Source organism: Sitodiplosis mosellana, unplaced genomic scaffold, assembly GCF_009176505.1.
Source record: "Sitodiplosis mosellana isolate CC-2019 unplaced genomic scaffold, AAFC_SMos_1.0 Smas_scaffold_11, whole genome shotgun sequence".
In the NCBI taxonomy this organism is placed as follows: domain Eukaryota; kingdom Metazoa; phylum Arthropoda; class Insecta; order Diptera; family Cecidomyiidae; genus Sitodiplosis; species Sitodiplosis mosellana.
The window spans coordinates 581162-605114 of NW_022595253.1; the positions used below are offsets into that span (position 1 = coordinate 581162).

Sequence of the window (23953 nt, forward strand, 5' to 3'; positions counted from 1 at the left end):
TGGATTGTCGAAATGAGCTGGCTCATATTTTATCGCTTTTGTTATGTGTCGCGTCGCGTTTTGTTTCTTCATCTTTCTCTTCTTCATCGGGTTTGCTCTCTCGCGCGCTCATCTTATTTTAATAAAGTATTTGTTTGTTTGTTTGGTGTATTGGTCACTCTCTACGTCCATTCACACCAAGTAAACAACACTTCACCATCCAAACAGTCATAATAATCAGTTTGTCTTCTTCGCAGCTCGACGCTTTTACCTTTTTGTCTCCTCGTTTTGTTGTCATTGTTCCGAACAAAGACGAAAGAAAGAAAAAAAGTCCTACATTTTTCACACTATTCGTGTGGTGTGCTCTGTGATCTCTTGTTTGGTCTTTTTTTTCTTTTTTGTCACTTTTCTTTTTCTCTCTCTCTCTCTCTCTCTCTCTCTCCGTGCGTTTCAAACCATTTTCTCTCTTTCTCTCTTCTTTTCCATATTTTCGCCCGTTTCAGTGTGTGATATGGCTGAGAGACTTTTATTGCCGTTTTTAAGCCATTCAAATAAGATGCTGGTTTATAAGCTATAAATAATAATAAAAAAAAATATGAACACAATTCAAGCATTTTAAATTGTATGCATCGTTTTAGGCTTGATTTAACGCGTTCGCGTATCCATCTCATCGCGTTCAGCTGCCGTTGCACCAATGAAATGCGAACGAAACAACTTCGAATTAGTGCACGGGACGATGATGATGATGATGATGATGAGTGGTGAAAAATTCGCAAAATTGTATCAAAATCTAAAGATATCTTGGAAGAAAATCGGTTGAAATGTGCAAAAACAACGATGAAGAAAACCTGCCCGATAGTGTGTTCCGCTGAAACCGTGGCAATAAAGCAATAAAACAACAAAAGAGTACGTTAAAATGGTATTTTGTATGTAATGTTTTTATTTTGCATTGATTATTTTATGGGATGTTATTACATACATGGGTGTTTCTCCTCTTATTTAATCTATACAATCCAATGAGTTGATGTTTTTTTTTTTCATTCTTTTAAATATTTTTTATTTTATTAATGTTTTAAACTTTGAGTGTTGTTAAGTGAATGATTCTATGTCATTGAATTTTTGCTTTGATTTTCTTTTTTGCGTTGAGTCTCAAATTTTCGTGATTCTATAACATAAAATTGATGAACGAGCTTGCATCATCATCATGCTTTAATCACATCGAGTCGAAATTGTTTTATTTTTTCGTTTATACATGAGAGAGAGACTGCAATTTGTATCTTATGCCATTTTATTTGTCATTCTACGTCAAATGTTAAATGTTTGCGCTAACGCCAATAATAAATTACACGTGAAGCGAGAACAAGAATCGAAAGGAATCGAAAGAAAAATGATGAAACATTCACACAAATCCAGATTCAATGAATATACAATGGGTCTTATATTTACAAAATCGAATGAATCAGAAATAGGAAAAAGGAGAAAAAAAATTATCTTACAAACACATTATTATTCTGATTGTTACAAGAGATATATCTGATTGCGAGAAAATCAAAATAAACTCAAAAACATTTTAGACAAAACGATAAAAAATACTCGAGGTTTGCTTGCTTTTTTTTTTAAATCACAGATTTCACTAAAACATAAATAATAATCTTTTAAAAATTACAATTAAATTTGTTCTAGAACCGAATAGCGCTATAAATATTTGAACATAAATCGGATAGTTACATACAATGAATGCGTCGTTGCCCCAATCACGAGCTGTAACCATTTAAATAAACTGCACTTTGCAAATTGCGAGGGAAATGAATTTGAGAGGCAAAAATTTGTTGTGAACGAAATTTTTTTACATCAAGACAGAAAGATATCGACTGTCTCTTCCTTTCTTTTTTTTTTAAAATCAAATCAATGGGTTTGCTAATCGCTTGTTTGTCTGTTATTGTTTCATTCTTCAAATCTAAATATAAAGTCTCTATGATCTATGACCTTAAGCACTATACATGTAACACTAATAGTTTTGTTTTGTTTAGTTAGCTTGAAAATTATGGCTAAATTTTCAATTGCATGAGATGAGATGTTTACTTCAACAGATGAAGAGGGTAGGGGCTGCGGAGAGGAAAATTCAAATCGCCCCGAAACACATCGAAGTGAATGTGCACGTCGCGAAAAGTTCTGAAATTCAAACTCTCTCTAAACTAATTTGGTGGGCTGTTTGACGAAGGATGCGTTTGTGGTATTTGATAAGGGCTAAAACGTTTGAAGTATTTTTCTCGCATGTCAACCATTGAAGCGGCTGTGACAATCGATGGTGTTGGCGATGTTGTTGTTTGCGATGAACCACTTGGTGAAATGGATGGTTTGGCTACGTTTGGTAAACCGACGCCCGGTCCACCGGATTGCCCACCAACACCGGCAATGCCGGACAAGAAATTTGGTGGTATATGCTGCGGCCAAAAACCTTGCCACAGTCCCATATTTAAGTTTTGTCGTTGATATAACTGAGGTAATATTGACTCTTGATAGGCGGCCGCTGCTGCTGCTGCATTCGGATTATTGCCAAACATTTGTAAATGCTGTTTGGCCCGTTCAACGAATGCCATCGCATCCTGAGCTACTAATTGCGACAATGAATTATCACCGTATGGCCGAAACGGTGCATTCATGTGTTGTTCAAGCAAGAGGGCATCGATCGGATCTCTGTTGATTGAGAAAAAAAGAAACGAGAAAAAAAAACAAATCGTTTAGATCTCTTTGTTCACATTGCATGATTTCTTTTCTTTTTACTACTGAATGTTTGAACCCAAACAAAAAAAAAACACGAAACAAATGAAAGAGAGAGAGAGAGAGAATAAAATCGATATAAAAACTTACTCGTACCTGCCAAAGTCGGATGAATCACGGAATCCTTTTGCGAATGGATTTGAGTCGATTTTCAATTTGGTGATTAATTGGTTTTGGTATGCTGTGACCGCTGTGAACACAGTCGACGGGAATACAAATGTTTTGTGTTTTAAGTCTTGTAGTTCGGCCGGTGTGGTTGGGATCTTTTGACCAGATTTCAGTTGCACTAAATGAATGCGTGGCTGATATCGATGCATTGAATTCAACACGACCTGTAATCGAAAGAGATGAAGAAAAAAAAACGGTTAGAAAAGTGTCATCTGCGTGTGCTATTCCGAGTAGAGCTCATAAATTTGGATCTGAGTAAAAAGCTTTATGTGAAATATGAACGAATCGTGAAAAACATCGTTTGCATTTAAATGGAGCAATGACTCTCTCTTTTTTTCTGTTGCTCATATTCCAACGAAATACGATTGAATTTCGTGATTGTTCGAAAAATATTCTATTCTTGTGCATCACATTTTTCGCAGTCAGTTTTTTTTTTTCGTATTTGGAAGCGCAATAATTCATGAGTGATTTGTCCGCCCCCGAAATGTAAATCGTGTTTTCACACAAAATATTACAAATTGCCAATATGTATCATTTGTACGCGTTTAGTTTGGTATACGCACGAAGCAGGCGAAAACGAGAGAGAGAGAGAGAGAGAGAGAGAGAGCGTGCATTCGGCTGTGTATGCACTTGCGAATATGTTCGTAACATCCATATACACACACACAAGGCAAATACCCATAAAGCGAAATGATAATGTACGACACATAATGTGCACGATGACGACGACAACGACGGTGAGCACACACAGCCCAGCCATTCAGGCTGAGCGAGGGAGAGACGCAGGCGGGAATGCCAAGAGTAGAACGTACAACGGAAGAAAAGAATGGAACAAAAACGAAGCGAAATACGAACGAGTACATAAATTATCCGAATACGTAACACACACCGAAATGCTATACACAACGACGGTCGACGGTCGCCTAGGAAACCCAACACACGGAATGCTATGCCACGGTGATTGGATATGCCCATCTCGAGTGTATTCACTGCGCGCGTTCGCGCACTTTATGCAGTTTCCAGCGTAGAGAATGAACCGAAAAACGAACAACAACAACGAAAAAAAACCAAACACGAGAAGCACAATAAAATATCCAAACACAAATCATCCGGTTCGGTTTGAACTACTACGTTGGCTTTTTGTCTCCCAAACGCCTGAACATGCACTTACACACACACACACAGAATCCATGGCATTTGTTTGTTTTGTGCTCGTAATTTTCTGCATTTTACAATTCTATTAAACGTCTATTTTATGCGTTTTGGCCGGTGAAATATTGTTATGTTCGGTATGTGTGTGTGTGTATTTGGTTGGTGATCGAATTTTAATGCTTGCAATGCATAAATTAAGCTCAATGGGATTCAGAGCGTTCGAACGAACGAAAAAAAAACCATTGCTCAGTGTTTGCCCAATTCGAAATGCGTGTATATGTGTAAAAAATCTATGAGCCATTTTGTGTGCGAGTGTCTCTATTGTGCCCGAGCATGCTACGGGGGTTTTTTTTTCACGCCGAAACTTCAATTATTGGTGTTGAATAGCAAATTGGATTGCATGAGTGAAATGTATTCAATAACGGAAGCCGAGGCAAGCACACATATAAAACGGTAGCATATGGACTCGACCGACCGAATAACTGCGCCGACGCCAAATTTTTTTTTTCTCCACACAGTTCTTGTGTCTTCGGCTTCGAACACCAGCCATTGCACGGCGATTAACGGAGAGAAAGAGAGTATGTGTGAAGAATCGAGACGGAAATGGACGATTTGTGAAAAAAATGAGCGGAACCAGAATTTTAACTAGGAATTTTATGGATGCGTTCACTTTTCTCAGAAACGAATAACTTTTTCTCGTTGGAAATGCGTTCGTTTTTTTTATGCTTTCATTTTTTTTTCTACGGAAAGTAAAAAGTTGAAAAGGATTCGAATTACTTACTTGACCATTGCGATCCATTTCGTTATTTGTGAGTTTAGCCTTTTCGAAGGAGATCACCTGTTTGGTGAGTGCTTCAAATGTGAACGGAGTGTCGGGATGTGCATGCAAACGTGGTGGTGGTGGTGGATCGGCTTTACCAGCTACAAGCCACGCCGATCGATGATAAGCATAGCGATAACGACGCGAATCAACTGGAACAATATCCAGAAGAACTGCATAGAAATCGGTTGGTTTGGCTGGTCGCATCAAACCCGAGAATGACACACGAACTGTTGGAAACATTCGTCTGCAAAAGAAGAAAAAAAAAATTGAAAGTTAATCGATTGCTAAGAAGAAGAGAAAAAAAAAACTTAATATTTCTAAGATAGAAATCATTGAAACATGATATTTTCTTAATTGAACAGTTTTTTTTTTCTGGTTTTGTGATAAAAATCACATAATCGTTTGAGACGGAAATTCTTGTGGTTATTTTTACGAGTTGTTGACATGGTGCGTTTCAATGGAACAACGTGTCGAAATATCAATCCGGTATGATCTAGTATTCATTAGCCACACATGATTTACATAAAATCATGAAATGAAGAGAAAAAAAAACGTCAAAAAATCACACATTAAATTTATTGACGAAGGTCCAAAGTGAAATTGGTGGCTCAAACGAGAGAGAAAAATGCGGCCAATGACTAAGAGAAAAAAAAATCAAAAGAATTCTCTTGAAGCAACAACGAAACAAACGGAATAAAATAAAAACATGAGAAATAATCTACGAATGTATTTCATATATTAACGAGAGATAGAGACGAAAATGATTAAAATCATTGTCAAAGGAGAATCGCATTCCACAATCGCAATAAACTTCAAATTAAATGAATTACCTGACAATATACTAATTATCTTAATGACATTAGCGACCATGTGTACATGTGTGAGCCTGTGCGAATTCGTTTCCAATGAACACGAGAGAATACATGAGAGAGAGAGAGAGAGGGAGACAGATGAAGAGTGCGAAGTGCGTCGTCGTCGTAAAAAATGGATTTGATTCCATGTAAAAATGTAAAACATGAGTTGAAATTAATTTCGGAATATTATGGTCAGCAGCACGGTTATGATTGCATTGAACAAATTCGATTGGAGCTTGAGCGCGCGCGCGCGCACGCGTGGAATGGTGCAAAAAAGCCATCACCAGACAATTATTATCATCACCACATTTTACATATTTATGGAGTTTTTATGATTCGCAACGAGCGGGCGAGAAAGAGATAGACTTTATATGCTGGAATGGCTTCTTTTGTTGCAAATGGTGTGCAGAACGATAAACATTATCAGTGAATGCGCATGGATTTTTTTAGCGCGTGAGCACCAACACCAAAACGGCAAACCATCCACGAAAAACATCGATAAGAACGATGTGCGGCGACAACGGCGATTCTTATCGATATTGCATTCATGTATCGGTCCATTCTATTGCTGCGTCAAACATTTGTAGCTTTATTTCGTTCTTTTTTTTTCGTACCAATCGTATTGGGTGTATTTATCATTTAATAATAATTTGTGTATGCTGTATATTCTCTTTTTTTCTTTCTTTCTCTGCGCATTTTCTTTCTTTCTCTTTCGTTGTCGTTTTACCTTTTCGCTCACCGTTTTTTAAATGTTTATTTAACTTTATTAATTTGTGTCACAGCAAGAAGAATAGGTTGCGCTCGCGCGTACACGGCCAGCACTCACGAGCGCCCAAGTGAAATTTGAAAGAAAAGAAGTTGAAAATAAAAGCTGCGCGCGCGGCAAAAGGTAATTTAACCCGTCGACTCTATAGAATCGCATAAACATTTATATTTATTCACGTGCAACAGCGTACTGAATCATTTGTTAGGCCCTGCTCTTTCGAGCCCAAGAGCAAAACGCGCGTTGGTTGTGTTTGTTTAGACTGGCTTGAAGTATGGATATCACGAGCAGCACCCCCATGGCGATTAAGTTCATGCGTTTACTTATTTCGCATTGCTGTTGACTGCTGTTGGTTGGTTGGTGTGCACGGCGATACTGCTGCAGCTTTTAACATGACACTTTTTAATAATTGGTCTCTGACTCAGTTGGACTTTTATAATGACAGATTCAGCCAAAAGCAAGCCATTTTTTCTCTTTCTTTCCCTCTCTCTCTCTCTGTCTCTGTTTCTTTTATTTTAAATCGTTGAACTTACACGAAAAGGTGTTTCATACCACACAAAAAAAAAACGTGTTCATGATGAAGAGTTGGAATTGGATTATTCTAGCGTTTTGGCTAAGATGCATAATTCACTCGATCACATTTTTTTACTTCATCGTCGTTGAGCAGCATGATAAATATGTAAAATATTTGCACGAAAAATGCTCGGCGAAGGGAAAAAAAAATTGCCGACTTGAAAATCGTTATTGATAAATTGGTGTTTGAGAAATCACAGCACATGCCAAAGGTGTTATAATGATGAAAACATACGTATCGTTTACAAAATCCGATTGAGCATCGTGGTGAGAGCGGAGATATAAAGCCGAAGGATAAAGAAAGGACGTGTTTGTAAACACAAATGTACTGTAACCAGCAAGCCCACTTTCGATACAATGGCAATTAAAATCCAGCATACAATATGCGTGTCGAATGAGTGAAAAAGAGACGAGCGACTCTGTTTCTGTTTTGTTTCTTTTTTTTCGCTCGACTTGTGTGTGTGTGTGTTGCCTTTAAGGAATATATATGTGCACGCATTAACCAAACTACTTGATGAAGACTTTTTTCTCTTCTCTTTGTCGATGCGTACAGAATGAAGCAAATAAAAAAGACAAAGAGGTCACAAAATACCTCACACATGCATCGAAACGCTTTGAATCGTTGGACACCCAGTCTCGAAGATTGTGAGGAAGAAAAATTGCGCACAGTTCTAGCCAATTTAACAGAAAAACGATACGATTCCAAAAGCAACAAATGAAAAGAGCCCATTAACTCTCGGTATGCGTAGACAAAAGAGAGGAAACCGATACCCGGGTGAGAAGAACGGAAAAAAAAGAATGAGAGAGAGAATGAAAAACTCAGTGAGAGAAACCAGTGGTGTGCATTTTAGACAGGCAAAATATTGAAATAGCACATATTTGTGTGCCCAGTTGAATCGTCGCTCAGTCAGAGCACGACGAAATCGATGCCCATTGCATTTTTGTGCACTTTGTGTTGAAATGGCCAACGTAATTTAAAAAACTGCGTGCAGTGGAGTTTTTTTTTATGTCTTTCAATCTTGCTGTTGTTGTTGTTGATGAAATATCACACAAAAAAGTGTCCTTTCGATGAGCCAACGGACTGTTCCGCACAAAGTGAATCAGTGGGAGATTTTGAAGAAATATCGAAATTGGTATTTTATGCTTGCAGAAAGAATGACAAATGAACACGCGCTTTAAGCCTTGTTGCATATTATGATTGCGTTCTTCTCCTCTTCTTCCTCCTCTTTTTTGACTTTGTGACCAATTTACACCTTCGACTTTGCCTGCCAGCTAAACACTGGCTGTATATCCCGCATTGGATTTTCTGCATGTGTGTGTGTGTGTTGCATGGCAAAAGAAAAGAATTGGCATCAAATCAACATTTGTTTGAACAAGACATTGAAAAACGCCATGCAGAAAAAAAAGCCGTCCGGCCTAATGCGCTCTTCTCTTTCCTGAAGGTGTAAACAAACTATAAATTATATTTAGTTTTTGCCATTCTTTTCTTTCGCTCAGTTGTGTATTGCACGCACTGTGGCCATCACAATACGAGCATGTGCTTGACACACATATCCAAATGCACCGGGATTGGCAAACTCGGTTCGCTCACCGCTTCGTTCTAACCGTCAGAAATGCGAGCGCAGTCACTTCACAATTTCTTTTAATATACATCGTACATTCAACCTGTTATAAATTCTCGGACCAACAAGAGAAAATCAACAACACACACACACACACACTCGCACACACACACACACACACTTGCACACACACTCGCACACACAATCTCCATTTAATAATGCACACACGTGAGAGATTTAACGCCACCATCGAAGTCAACGGAGAATGAAAAATAAACATACATGAATTACGAGTTGAGAAGGATCAAATTGGTCACCAGATATATTCCGATGCATTTTTCCTTCGCTCTCTTTCTCTTGCCCCATCTGAATTTTTAATCGGCTTATACTATCTAGATGCGTGTGCATCTTGGTGCTCACGCTGCTTGTTGTCTAGGCGGGGTAAGGTGTTTTCGTTTGAAATGAAAAATCGTCAAACTCGTATAAATTACGTATTTTGTATCTTTTACTGCTTCATTCGTTTCTTTGAGGTCGTTGTTGGTGTCGGAGCGGCCGGTGTGCGACAGGCCATTTAAGCGATGACAGATAAAGTCGATCACATTATTCTAAAATGTTATTAGACCATTTAGCCCGTATATAAATATCTCAATGACAACGTGTATCGATCGAAGTGGTATCGGTATATTCTTGTGCGTCATTTTGTCTGTGATCTTGAAAAAACTGATTCTCACCAAAAACAAACAACATTCGCTTGTGTTTATCTTAACAATTCGTTTGGAATCTTTGAAACAACACCTTTTTTCTTCCACCGTTTCGATTTTGATTTTCAATTTTTTATCGCTTGTAATTAGTTTATAACACGGAGAGAGAGAGAGTGTGAACAGAAGACATGCGCTGGTAAAATAGTTAGTAGCAAAATGAGTCGGTGATGAGTGAGTAGTTGCATTGTATTTTTGTGTATTTTTTTTGCATGTTATTCGATTCGATTTCGCACCCGCTAATGCACAATGGGCTTAATGTTTGGTTTGCATGCTTTCGTTAATTTGTTATAATCACCGCGCACCGTGCACTTCTTTTGCACTCGTTCGAATGTTGGTTTTATTTGCGTTGTGTGTGTGTGTGTGTTTTTTCTCTCTCGCTGCTTTTGTTGCCGTTTGCTTCAACACCACGTTATTTAGTTTGTCAATATGAAAATGCATTTTATTACAAAATATACGTTTCGCTGATTGCTGCCGCCGTCGTAGTCGTGGTTGTAACGGCTGCTTGACGTTTCGTGCACTTTCAATTTATTAACTGTTTACTAGTTTTTTTTTATAATAATGTTCATTGCATTTTTTCTCTCTCTCTCTCTCTCTCGCTCTTTCTGCCGTATGATGATGTTGATAAATCAGCCGATTAGAATTTCGCAACCCATTATTATTATTACCTTGACGTTTTTCTCTCTCTGTTTATTTCATTTTTATTACAGCTTCAAACGTGACAATTGTTCATATTGGCTTTATCGGCGTGCAACGCTTTTTTTTCTCTCTCTCTGTTTCTCTTCATATTCATTTGAATTGTTGTTGTTGTTGTTGTTGTGTTGTTGTTGTTGTTTGTCGCTTGTTAATCACAGCTTTGATATCATTAGCAATTGGAGTTTTCGTGTTAGCTTGTTTTTGTTTCACATTGCAACCGATTTCAATAAATTTACACATTTCATTAAATAACCACTGTGTTGATGTCTTCAATTTTGAATGGTATTTAAAATGAATTATTGACATTTATGCCATCGTCGTCGGTTGTATGTTTTTTTCTGTACCAATTTAGACAAATTCTTTTAAGATAAAATTCACCGTGAGGATTTTCATTTCGATTTATTGGAATTAGTGTCAGTTGGAGTGTGTTTTCGGCATTAACCGCATCGATTTGTTTGTCTTCTTGTTTCGATAAATCATGCGATTAAAATGGTGATGAAAGTTTGAAACTTGATATATTTCTCATAAAGTGGATGCGCGATGCGACTGAGACAATGTATGACTGAGTATGGTATGTGTGTGTGTGTATGTGATTGTACACAGAGCCGATGACATTGTCACATCACCAAACAGCAAATTGATTATATTCTGTTCTGTGAACACGATCGGTGTTATCCTCATTTCCAGAGAAATAAGAGAACCGGTAATTGCCATTTGGTTATTGAGACCGATGCCGACCAATTTTAATGTGAAATGGAGCTGAAGAACCATCGGCAACGCTAAACATATACATAGCATACATTGTTCACTCATCATTATTATCGCTGTGCACAACAAGAGACAGAGAGCGCGCGGGCTAAAAACAAAAGCGAAAGAGAAAGAGCGCGCGTGAGAGAGATAGAGAGACCGAAGAAGAAAAAAAAAACGTATAGTGATGAGTTAGCTTCTGCTTCAAAAGAAACCGGCCGACTGACTTGCTTTGGTCAAGTGCACGGTAAAATGGATGTGTTCGGCTCTCTCTCTCTCTCTCTCACTCACACAACAATAGCCATGATATGAAAAATGTGCAAACAATCAACAGTGCCGAAGAGTTGCGCTTGTATGTCGATCAGCTCAACTTCTCTTTTGCGTTTGCCTCGGCTTCGACTCCGATTTGGCTGAACACTTCATTTTATTGCTCGCTTATTTTGCGCATAAAATTTCAAATTAAAATGGTTTTCACACTATCTGCAGAACTTGTTCGCATAATTTTCAAACTTGTCTGCATGTTGCATTTGATAATTGTATATAATTTTCCACATTTGCACAAAGCGCGCGCGCGCGCACACCGAACACACATACACACGTTTGTGCGCCGCACAACTCTAGTGTTGAATAGATTTTGATCGAAACGAACGAACGAATGAAAAATGCAGTGCATCATGAAAAACGCATGTGAAAGAGACCCAATGTGTTTGGAACGCCGAACGGGAACATCACTCAGTTTCGATTCGGGCGATGAAAAGCAACGAAAATAAAAAAGAAGTGCGAAAAAAAACCGCCGACAACAACAACAACAAAAGAATGTTTAGTTCTTCATATCGTGAATACATCAACGCCCGATAATTTCTGTTTGTTGTTCATGTCTTGCATCGAAAACTGCGCTAAAATTTTAGCGCACCATATCAAGTGGTGTGTTTGTTATACCGAGTAGTACATGTATATTAATCCCGGTTTTTTGTGCGAGTAAAGTGTCTTAAGGTTTCCGCTCTCGGTGTACTTCTCACTCACTCATTGAAGACAAACTACATTTATGTTCACATAATCATAAGTCATTAGCATAGAAATTATGGATGAAAACACGAGGCGAGAGACGCACTCAACGGCCACGGAACTAATTCCGAATATATATTTCGACTCTACTCACCGGAATCAAACACGATCACAGGCAAACATGGACAGAGGAAGGAAAGAAAAAAAGAGCAACTAGTCACTGGGCCAACAATGAATAAAACAATTTTAATTCATCATTTTGCAGGTGATCATAACACGACTAATCGATGTGTGTAACTCTATCTTCATTGCCACACCAGCGACAGGTGTGAAACTGGTGTATTTGTATTTGAGCACATTTGTCACAACCAAAGGAAGCATTTCAACCATTCCAACTCATTCATTGATACATACGCATATCATGGATTTGAGTTAATCATTCGTTTCAGACAAATTGATGCCAATTAGACTGGTTCATGCATGATTCTAATGATTTTCGCACTATTAAACTCTCACTCGGAAGTATTTATTTCTGAAGCCATTCGACTGAAATTCTCTTGCATTAAATCTTCTTTCGCTCGGCTTTTTTTCACCTCGCTTCTGGGTGCGAAGTGGTATCGCATGCAGTAACACCGGCACAATGCCGATTATGCAACAACAAACAATAATTGCATTCGGGAATTAGCTGCAAATTAACAATATTTAATTTCTGATGTTTTTCTTTTCTTTTGCTGTGTATTTTTCCTCAACACATAGACACACACATTTTTCATATCGCGTTTCGCTTCGTTCGACGCATGGAATTTCAGTAGCAGCATTCGAATGTCTGCTTTTATTACACATTTTTCTATGTGAACAAATGTTTTTTGTCAATTTAAATTATAACACACAAAAAATATGATTCACGCACATGTGAATCGAAAGCAGTCGATTCTAAAACGGCGCGAGAGACCGAGAAAGAGAGAGAGAGAGAGCGAAAAAAAAGAATACACAAACCAAAGAATTTATGAACTACAAAATGATTAACATACCAAATGAAAGATCAGTTAAGCACAATTGAAAGCCAGCAATGCAACCCAATGCAATTTGGTATGAAATGCATTTTAATCGAAAATTATTTGTTCATTTGTTTTCTTATCTCTCACATACACACACACACACACACACACACACACACATTTTCCACCGATGCCAATGTTTAATTACGTTTTGTCTGCATTTCGTAACGAACAATAATAGTCAAGAATTATTTCAGTTTTGCGTTCGAATCCTTCATAAATTGAATGTAGCACAAGATTCTTTTTTGTTAAACAAAAAGATCAAAGTGGAAAAAAAAGAAATGAAATGTTTGCTTTTTTTCACCTTGAAGAGCAAGGGAATATTTGTTGAGGAAGGAAAACAAAGGAAGAACAACCGATGGATGGCTGGGTCAGGCGCTGAATGAATTGGGCTCAATTGAAATGGAATTTGAATTGTTCATTTGTAAATGGAATATCATATGGTTTTAATCGCGTAATATTTCTTTGGTCCGGTGTATTTCATTTTTCTCCTTCTCCATCATCATCATTGTCATAAAAAGAATAGTGAAAAAACAAATGTGAAAATACATTGTATTCTGTGCCAGAGAGAGAGAGCCAATAAATTTACATTAACAAAACGGAAAAAAGAGTAGCCAACGAAGTAAATGAGAGACAAAGAGCAAACGAATAACCTTCAGGTTCGTGAAGCTACGACGGGAATTAATGGAATGACATGAAATATAAGCACAGAGCACAGCAAACAAATTGTAAGACGATCAGTTGGAATTCTTTGTGTGGTTGTCGTGTTTTGGTGTAATTTTAAAGTTTTGCTCAGGTTCTTTCTCTTTCTCTGTGCTGTTGTTGTTGTTGCTGTTTTTTTTTTGGAGAAATGTCTCGAGGTAGAGAGGAGTCAGAGGCACACGTTTTGGTTGTGGTCAAACGATTACGAAAATTAAGAATTGAACGCGCCTGACTATATACACATTTAAACATCTGTCACTCTCAACGGAAAACACACCCGATCATCGGTGTACAAAACGGAGACGAACGAAAAACAAGAGAAAAACATTTTTATAACGCACAATATGTTCATAAAGCAGTGGCAGTGAGAATAACAGCCTAAAGACCATCGAAAATTATGTCAATTCGAAGACACATTTCATTGATGCTCACAATAAATCGACACCGTTATAAAACAATACACAAGTGGACAATCATATCAACGTTTCGTTCGGTAATTTGTGTTGTCCGTTATTTTTGAACGTTGATGTCATAATTTGGCGCGTCCAGAGGACAATTCCTTTTTTATAACACCGAATTTTCGTTCATCAGAATTTTGCTTTGAGGCAAGTGAACACATCTGATTGCGTTCGGTTGAGAAGAAATCGACTCTCAAACTGAAAAATGCGATGATAGATAAGACATTTTTTTCCTTGTTTCACAGCCGATCACTTTTTTACGTAAAAAAAAACAACTGAATTTTAATCTTATTCATTGAATTTATTTCAATGTTGGATTGAGGTTACCGAGAACCCGATTAAATGTGCTTAATGCATAGCACTTGAGAATGTTTTATGGTCATTGAAATTTGAAATAGATTTGCGGTGCCCTCGCGCGCGTGCGTGCGTTCATTCACCGAAAATATACCGATAATAAAGCCATTTGTTAAATATGCTTGTGCTGGCTGATGGCTGGTGTAGAACATCAAAAAAAAAATTGTTTCGTCCGATTATTACATTTTATTGGCAGTTTCTATTGCTTACAAAACACATTGGCTGTCTTCATGTATTAATTGCGGTTTTTATTACATATTTTGTAAAGAAGAAAAAAAAAACTGTTTTATTGTAGAAATGTTTCAAGTGAGCTCGTGGATTTTGGTTGAGACGGTAATTTCGAATTCATCGTTCTGTTCGTATATATGTTGCGTACGCCTTTTTATTATGATATCAAGTGGTGCACGCGTTTTTCCTCGTGTAACGCCACAAAAATTGTTTCACATTTTCGAGAAAAAAAAGACGAGGAAAAATAAACCACAACGTCATTAAGGGGAAAAAATTCAACCGAATTTCGTGCGATGAAGATGTTTATTGGGACATATGGTTTTTTTTTCCTTCTTTTCGACGACTTCTCGTCAAAACTTAATGACTGCGCTTATCGAAAACGTTTTTATTAGCGCTGTTGGATGCTTTTCAAATGGTATCACGAGCGCGTGATGCGTTTCTTTTTCCATTTCAAATGATACTGGAAGGTATTGCATAGGCAAAAATTGTGTTTGTGTTCAACAAGGTCTTTTCCTGCTGATTCGACATGAAAACAGATAAAGCCATAGAAATTGCATTGTGCACAATAAAAACGATGCTAAAATGTGTACAAGTTCGAAGATGAAAATGCACTTGCAACTTATTATGGCCATTTATGATCGCAATAAAACTTCAATAGATACAAACAGAAGAGAGAGAGAGAGTGAAGCACTCAAAATGACAACAACGACAATGTGACTACGGTAGCGTATGCTCAAGTTCAATGAAATGCAAAAATATCTCATTCGAAGCGCACCAACATGATGATGCACTCGTCTCTCGCTCTCTCTCTCTCTCTCTCTCTCTCTCTCTCTTTCTCTCTCGATACATTGACAGCCGTATATTACTAGAGCGGGGTTATCGGACATGCTTTGTTGCACATTTTGCTACATTTTATCGTTGTCAAAAGCAATCCATGCATCGAGCCACACAGTTAGTCTCAATGACACAGGCGTGCGCGCACATACATACGATTTTCGCATAAATTCATAAATGCGGATCGACGGATTTTTCTGTTCTTCTTCTTCTTCTTCTTTTTCACATCCATTTATGCGCATTTGTGCAATTAGCCATGCATTTAAAGACATTGTTTCGTTTAAATGTGTCTTCTTCTTTTTCGTCTTCCTGACCATGAAGTAATTTCGTGTCAGCGTGCACAGAAGCCATTGAGCATACCTGCAGATCGGCTGAAGGATGTGCTTAATGTGAAACATTGTGTTGTTTCACTTGCCAACACAATATTTTGTTCAAAAAAATTGTCGATTAACAAATAAATTGCAGCAACCGACGAACGTGAACATGTGTTTTTGCCAATTTCCGAAATGAAAAAAAACAACAAACGAGCGCAGAGTTATTCCGTTGATTTACGTTGGCATCTGAACACAGATACGCTTAACAAATTCTACGAATGTGAGATGTTAAATCAAGTTCAACGGGCCATTTGACGTCAGCCGATAAATCTGTAGCTCATAATTTTAATTAAGCTTTAAACATTTTATTGATTTTGGGTTTTGGTTAAGCATTTGCCATTTATAAGCGACACTCGTGAAACATTGATTCGCGTAGGACGCAAAGCATGGCATTGTTTTTTTTCCCCGCAAATCTCTTGCAGCCAAATGGCAATTGATTTTTGCATCGCCGCTAAAATTTTATTGAGCTCAAAACGATGGAAAACAACACAATGAAAAAACTGAGCAGGATATTATCGAACGCTAATATATTTTGCGGGCATAGTGCAACTATAATTTTGACTAATGCTTTCACTCCTCCTCCTCCTCCTCCGTTGCTTACTGTTACCCAAATCAAAAAATCATCGAACAATCGATGCAATTAAATAGCCCGTAGCCCGCTGGCTTTTTTCGACATTTAAAGAACGTGCGCGCACGCGCACGTCTCTTTTTTGCTGCTGCTGCTGCTGCGCGTTTCAAATGAACACCGATGCCCGATATAAATTGAGTGTAATGGCAAAAGTGGCGTTTCGAATTCGGCGAACACACGCACAAAATAAAATCGAATGCTTATGAAAATGGCCTAGGTCATAATGATGGCCGATAATTAAAATTCCGGTGTGTGCCGATATAAATCGGTCGATGCAAATTGACTCCTGTGAATCTCTCTGCAGCCAGAAAAAAAGGCCTTGCGATGCATACACGCAGTATGTGTGATGTTGTCACTGTTGCTAATGAGTTGCATACAATTAGCGTTTCGGGGCAAATTTTATAACATTTCTGGTGTTCATAAACTGGAATTCACGAGCGATTTTTATTGCCCAAATTCGGCTTGGAAAATACGATGCAGCGCAAACATTAGGATAATTTGTTCAACTGTCGTTTATAGTGCCAATTCATTTATCGCTGCATTCATTTTTTTTATTTTTTTTTTTTGCTGTTGTTGTTATTTTTTGGGGTTTATGCTAGCACTCCACCACTGAACATAAACTTTCAAATAATTGTACACAACAAAACCGCCAAATTGTAATAATATCAGTTGCAGCCATTTAAATTGTCGATTAATTTTAACGCCTCTATATAAACCAATTTCGAAGTGTATAAAATCGAAATCGGCATGTTATTTGGCACGGAATGTGCGGAGGAGTGTGAGATATATGCAAAAATGCAACGGCAGCAGTAATGCTACACAACAATTTGTTGCATATGTAGTGTAGTATTTTTCGACTAAAATTTGCATACATTTACGCGGTGGACGCGCGCAATTACGAATAATACTCGCGCGAAAAATTATAGACTTTTAGTATCAATTTGTATGCACTATAATTTGAAATGGGTTTTTATGTCGGCAGTGGCGGCGGTCGTTGCTGCGCACTCAAAACGAGAAATTGAATTTTATTATGATATCATGATTATAATAATTATTTTCACTGATTACACACACTCTCTCTCTCTCGTGCTCGGCCGACCGCCCTATTCCAAATCGTGTAACGCATTTTCTCATGTGCACAAAAACGCACACGCACATTAACGCTGATCGCATTAATTGATTCGCCAATTAGGTAATTTATTAAAATCAATAGCAAAAAAGCATCGAAACCGATTTTCAAATTCCGAAGCAAATCGATTGATTCCGAAACCTCAAACTTTAAATAATAATAAAAACGGAATATTTGACATCGATGAAAAAAATCGAAATAGAAAAGTAAAATAGTAAAAGTGGATACATACCTTCCGGTCTTTGTGATGATCATTTCGGTGCCGAGCTCATGGAATTTTTCCCATAAATCTTTTGTTTCCAAATGACACTGGATTGGTTTCAATTCATCACAATTACAAGAGCCTAAAAGTGTTGGGCGTGTCTATTTGAGGCGAAGCACAAGCAGCATACACAACCGCAACATGTTGTTGAATATCGAGTGTGTGTGTGTGTGTATTTGACGCGAGAAAAAGAGAAGAAGAAGAAAAAAAACATAAGAGATCGATTCATGAGTACACCGAGAGATATAATTTATTGCTGAATGATATGGTTAAACAGAAAAGAAAATTCGTATTCGGTTTGGCTTTAACTTTGATGTTGTGATTAAGACAACATCAACAAAGACGAAGACGACGACCAAAACGGAATTCATCTACAAAAAAAATTATACGATGCAATTGAGAGTAAAATAAAAGAGAAGAAGAACCAGAAGTGATTTTTCTTCTTCGTTGTCACACAAAGCGAATGCCGAAGTGTTTTTTACACCCGTAATTATACGTTCATAAGCATGATTATTTCGTTCGTTTCATTCATACTGACTGGAAAATTGAAAGCATAACAAGCCGACGGCATATCGGCAAACAACAAACAAGCCCGATCCGATGGCCTGTGTGTAAAATGATCTTTCTCACCTTTCCTGAATCGGGAGATAGACGCTCATCATCGCTGGCCGTCGACGACACCGGTGAGGAGAGTGATGATTTTGTGGGCCGACCAATACGGTTCTTTGTCAGTGTTGATGATGATCCATTTCCGTTGTTATTGTTATTGTTGTTGTTGTTGTTGTTGTGTGCTGATTGTGATAAGCTGCTGCTTGAGGTTTGTGTCGATGGAATGGCCGTGTTTATTGTGATCGGCGGAATTTTGTAGTCTTCAACATCAATTATGGCATCATCATCATCATCCTCAATATCGTCCACATCGTCTTGATAACCACCACCAATCGATAATGGACCTAAACCAGAAAAAAAAAACATCAAATATATTTAGGAATAGCGAGAAAAAGAAATAAAAAAAAGAGTCTTTAAAATGCAGTCAACGGCATGGCACTGAAATTAGCATAAACAAATCTATTCAGTTAATTATAGCGTTTGCTTTGCAACCAAACCACTGAGAGAGAGAAAAAAAAACTCAACACCGTCTACGTGCAAATTTTCTCTGATTTTCTCACTCAATTTGAATTTAATTGTTGAGCGCGATTTGTTGCCAACTTATCATCTATTTAGTACGATTGCGCGCGACTTGCAACCTCTGTGCCGAATATGTGGTGGCCGCAGCCGAAGAAAGACAATTGCAATTTATGCGTTCTAATTGAATCAAGGTCTTGCATACCACAAAGATTCGAAAATTCGGACAGTCAATTAAATGCACTATGCGAATGCAAAGGCAAACAAATGGCATGCATGCGGTCCGTTAGTCGGTTTACGGTTTAATTGGATTGTGTGCTGTGTGTCTTATTTTAAATCACGATTAAGGTGGTGATTCAATCATCAAACGTGATTATTCAATTTTCTAACGATTTACCCAATAGAATTGTTACTCATCACCATAGTCATTAGTCGTTCGCATCGACAAATGGTATTCGCTTCGTTTTGTTGTTTTTTCTCTCTCTCTCTCGCCAAGGTGTCATTAACAGTTGCGCCAAAAATGATTTAGACCAAATACGCGAAACCTCAAAAATATGTAATTCCAATGAGAAAAAATTTCGCGTCAATTCGATTAGTGTCAACACGCTTTGAAACAACCATATGCCAAAAACGAACAAAAAAAAAACTTGCTCACTTCCAACGACACACAAATTTATCATCGATTTATTCAAATTCGATTCGAGTTTGTTTATGAAAAAAATGCCAAATCTCAAAGTGATAAAAATATAAATGAGATTCGAACGAAGCGATAAATTGTGTTTTCTTCAGCCAAAGCAAAGCCGGACAACATTTCAAGAAGAAAAAAAAAACTGAAGGGAGATGAAGAAAAAAAAAAGAAACGCATTACGAACTGAGAGAATAAATTAATAATTCCACAAATTATTAATTTCAGATTTATGTGATTTTTTATTATGAAGTGAAATAAAATGACAGCAACAAATCGAAGCGAAAATTGAACACAACGAAAAATGTGCAAACCTGCTGCTGCAAACCCGACTGATTAGCAACCCGCAGAAATGAAACGGGCGAAACAGAGCAAGCAAGCAAGATAATAAAATAAGACACTTGAATCTCAGCGCGCTATTCGTAGCCGATTAAATTTCCATATTTAATAAAAATATATATACGATTCCAAGTTTTTGAATGCGATCACGCAACGGAGAGCGTGGTGAGCGACCGAGGGAGAGAGTGAGCGAGAGAGGCGAAGACAAAGCGCGACAAACAAATACCAAAGCGACAAAATATTTCCACCGAAAATGATCAAAACAGTGGTTCTCGTGTCAATTATAGTGATTATTAATTATTTAATTATTTATCTCTTTTCAATAGAAGAGAAAAAAAGTCGTCGCCGTTTTAACGGACGATTGTCCGTGTGATTGTGTGTGTGTGTGTTTGTTGTTGTGTGAACTTAACAATAAAACTCGATAATGTCACGCTTTGTGTACACACAATCGAAGTAAATCGATTTATTGTGCTAATCGATTTGGCGCTTTGCAAAACCCAGCTCCAATAGAATATATGATAGAAATTATGAATAAGAAGGTGTGAATAAGAGCTTTAAATCGCATTTAATCATTAATCATTAGCATTTGATTGCAGTATTGCCGTCGCATTATATCACATTTCAGCATTTTGAGCTGTCATTTATTCTCTTGACTTCATCTTTTAATGCATTTTCTTTTCTTCTTCTTTCGTTTCGTTTTGTTTCGTCTAAGATTTCATTGAATGGCCTTCAAAACATCAACAATCATCAGTTATTTCGTTTTTTTTTTCTCTCAATGTTCTTCCTTCTCTTTGACATTTCTTCCTGTTTCTGTTTTCTTCACCAAAAAAATGTTGTCAATTTTCTCAAAGCAAGAGAAAAAATCAATTTCTAAAGATTTTCCCACGAACGATTTTTAGAAAATTAGCGTGTCGAATCGATTGCATCAAGTTTTAATGATGTTTTTCGCTGCTGTCTTGCCCAAAATTGGAGCTGAATTATTGCGTTCGACATTAGGCACGCTGATTAGATGAGAGAGAGAGAGAGAGAGAGAGAGAGAAACAGAGACTTCGATTCGCTTGTGAATATGAAATCATTGAAATTGTTGCCAGCAATAATTTGTCCATATGAAAAAATCAGCACCTGTTTAATATGTCTCTCGTAATGACTTAATTGATCTTCAATTCATTCGATTAGTTTTCAGCCATTCGAAACATACACACAACTGTCGAAACCATCTCTTTTCCATTCGTTTTCCACGTAAAGTCACTAGAGTTAATCGGTGGACACTTAACCATTTTTCATATAATTGTAAGATCGGCCGCGTTGCAGAGAGTGACCAGAGCAAAGAGAAGTATTTATGTCGAAAATAGCGATAATGATTTCATTAAAGTGTATTTCCTATAAACGACACCATTTACGATGGCACAAAACGTATAATGGTGGATCTGATGAAGGTCTTTTTCGTCACAACAAGAAGTAAGAAAATAAAATCATTAAAATTGGTATGGTAATTTTTTTTTTTCGTTTTGGTTGAAAACGATTTGAGCTCAATTGGAAAGAGTTGATCTGAAAATGTTTTCATCATGAACAATTTCAGTGGAAAATGAAATACCGTCGCAAGTTTACACTATGAAATGAAGAAAAAATACAGCACGCGCGTTTTCGATGAATTGTTGTTGCGTGCACAAAATTATACTCGAAGCCATGCCGTCGGACCGAATGTTTTTATTACAGACTTGTAAAAAAGGTGTTTTCTTTTATTGACTAAATCGATTAAACACACTACGAATTAAGGGAAGAAAATGATGATGATAAGCAATAGATACTAGATAGCTGTTACAACAACTTACTTGAACTCTTATCCGGTGAATCCATGCAGACCGATTGTCTGCCCATGATGGCAGCGATGGAAAAATCCGTGGCTCCTTTCACCACTAACGCTTCGTTGCACTGTGTCTCCGGCAACATTTTTCGTTTGGCTTTCAACGCTATTTTTGATTATTTTTTCTTCGAAACTGAACTTGCACAATTTTCAAATCGCCGTTTGCACTTCTAATCACCGAATTTACTTCCGTTTTAATCGAAAGAAATTTGGTTGTTTTCTCATAAAATAACAGTTTTCAGTTTGTAATATTTTTTTCTCATAAATTCACTCGAATTTTTTTCCAGAAAAAAAAAATCAGTTTTTCTATCACTTTTGTTTATACCGAACCGAACCGTCAACAAGTTCTGCTACTTTATCACTTTAGTCAAATTCCGAAATTGTTTTATCTTATGTTGGCATGATCTTTATACTTTTTTCGTATGGCTCACACAAGAGATCTTTTGAACAGCGAAAAAACCAATCTATGTTCTGTACCGATGTGAGTTGAAATAAGAACAAAAGTTGTAAGATTTTTTTTTACTTCAAAATAAAAAGTAACGATAAACGAGCGAGCGAACGAACGTTTAAGCGCAGTACCATACTACGGAACAATTCACACCGAACTAAATCAAAACCGTGTGTTGAGTGAGCGATGAAGGTCTCGGTTCTTCAGTCTGTTTGTCGATTCTCTCATTGCACAGCATTAGCGTATCGGTGTGTTTATCGTGCACACACGCACATCCAAACGACTGTGTGTATTGGGCTTTTTCTTCTGTTTTATTCATGTTTCCCATATGTTTCACTCGGTTCGGGTTTTTGAGAGTGTATTGGTGCATGCATCGCACTTCGTTCGAGTGTTGCATTTGTGCTCTGTGTTCCGTGGCCAATTTGATGTGTTATTGAAACCAGTTTGTGATACTCGTTTTTTTCCTACTCAACTTTTCTCTCTTCAACGCGTTATGAATTGGCTCCTCCTATCCATCTGGTACATAAGCTGTCAACAGTACGTTCGGAATGTAGTGTGAGAACAGTGAAACGCTTTTTATTTACTTTGCAGTGAATCGTGTGCGGTGCGGTATGGCAGCGACGGCGAACCAGAGCGGTGCAGCGTTGATGTTCGAATTTTCGAACATGATGCGTGCTGCGTGCTGCGGAGAAGCATTCTGATTCGATGGGCGGAGCTAACGGAAAAATAAACAAAATTTAATCTTTTATGTATATGAAAAGCGTCGTTCGTTCACTCGCTTGCTCGCTCTATCTCTCGCCACATTCACAAATCGATTTTCGAGGAGCGAAAGGCGAAAATTTCTTTGTGTAAACCAGTGTGATGGCATGAACAACAACCAAATCATGAAATCGTTTAGCAATTATATCGAGTAAATTTGTTTTCACAAGCCCAACTCAAACAATTTGCATGATATAGTTTTTGAGGCTCTCGCTCTCACTCGCTCGCTCGCACGCTTTTTCTCTCTCTATTATTTATGGACAGGACATTGTATGTGCGACTCGGTCGGTCGCTTGGTCGGTTGGTCGGATGAAAGTGTGAAACTTTGTCGCAATACTACGTAGAACTCTTGTTAGAACTCGCAAATGAAATAATGAATTATGTATCAACAGGGGCTCTATTTCTTCCTCATTTTTGTCGAGTTTTTTTCTCTCTCTCTCTCTCTCTCTCTCTCTCTCTCTCTCTCTCTCTGTGTGTGTGTGTGTTTCCACTCGACCCGAAAAATGTTTTCCTACATTTTGAAAAAGGAGCATGAAGGAGAGAGGTATAGAAAAAAATACGGCATTTGGGTGTTTTGGCGAATTGAAATTCTGGTGAAGAAATCCAATTTAATAAAATGTTCTTTAGTGCCATAATGGCACAAGCATTTGAATCAAATATTCGTATACACAATCAATTTTCATTTTCAATTTCCGGACATGAGCTATTTTCCAAATAAAATCGCTTCGATTGCTTTTCACCACAAAAGCTACACTTTTTCTCTCTCTCTCTCTCTCTCTTGTTCCGTTTCTCTGTCTCTTGCTCGTTTCCTGTGCAAATGGTCGTTTTTTTCTCTCGCTTCCATT

At 37.6% G+C, this 23953-nt stretch overlaps 1 protein-coding gene across 2 annotated transcripts; it reads right to left on the reverse strand.

Moving 5' to 3' along the window:
- Positions 1-888: 888 nt before the first annotated feature.
- On the reverse strand, positions 889-22634 carry LOC129567380 (T-box protein H15-like). Of its 2 annotated transcripts, none has more exons than XM_055444208.1 (6): positions 21870-22634; positions 18519-18841; positions 17859-17989; positions 4862-5147; positions 2857-3092; positions 889-2676 (listed from the first exon to the last, which is right to left on the reverse strand). In XM_055444208.1, exons 1-6 carry the CDS (start codon positions 21985-21987, stop codon positions 2175-2177), a joined length of 1596 nt encoding a protein of 531 aa, XP_055300183.1. In that variant the 5' UTR covers positions 21988-22634; the 3' UTR covers positions 889-2174. The 2 variants fall into 2 exon arrangements, with proteins under 2 accessions (XP_055300183.1, XP_055300182.1); XM_055444207.1 differs by having other exon boundaries at positions 2851-3092.
- Between the last annotated feature and the right edge of the window lie 1319 nt (positions 22635-23953).

Bases quoted from the DNA above. Each gene is read 5' to 3' on its own strand.
- LOC129567380 (XM_055444207.1), bottom strand. From the start codon at position 21,987: ATGTTGCCGGAGACACAGTGCAACGAAGCGTTAGTGGTGAAAGGAGCC. The intron at 18,842-21,869 runs GTAAGTTGTTGT...TTTCTGGTTTAG, and splicing joins TTCACCGGATAAGAGTTCAA to GTCCATTATCGATTGGTGGT. The intron at 3,093-4,861 runs GTAAGTAATTCG...TTTCGATTACAG, and splicing joins AAATGGATCGCAATGGTCAA to GTCGTGTTGAATTCAATGCA.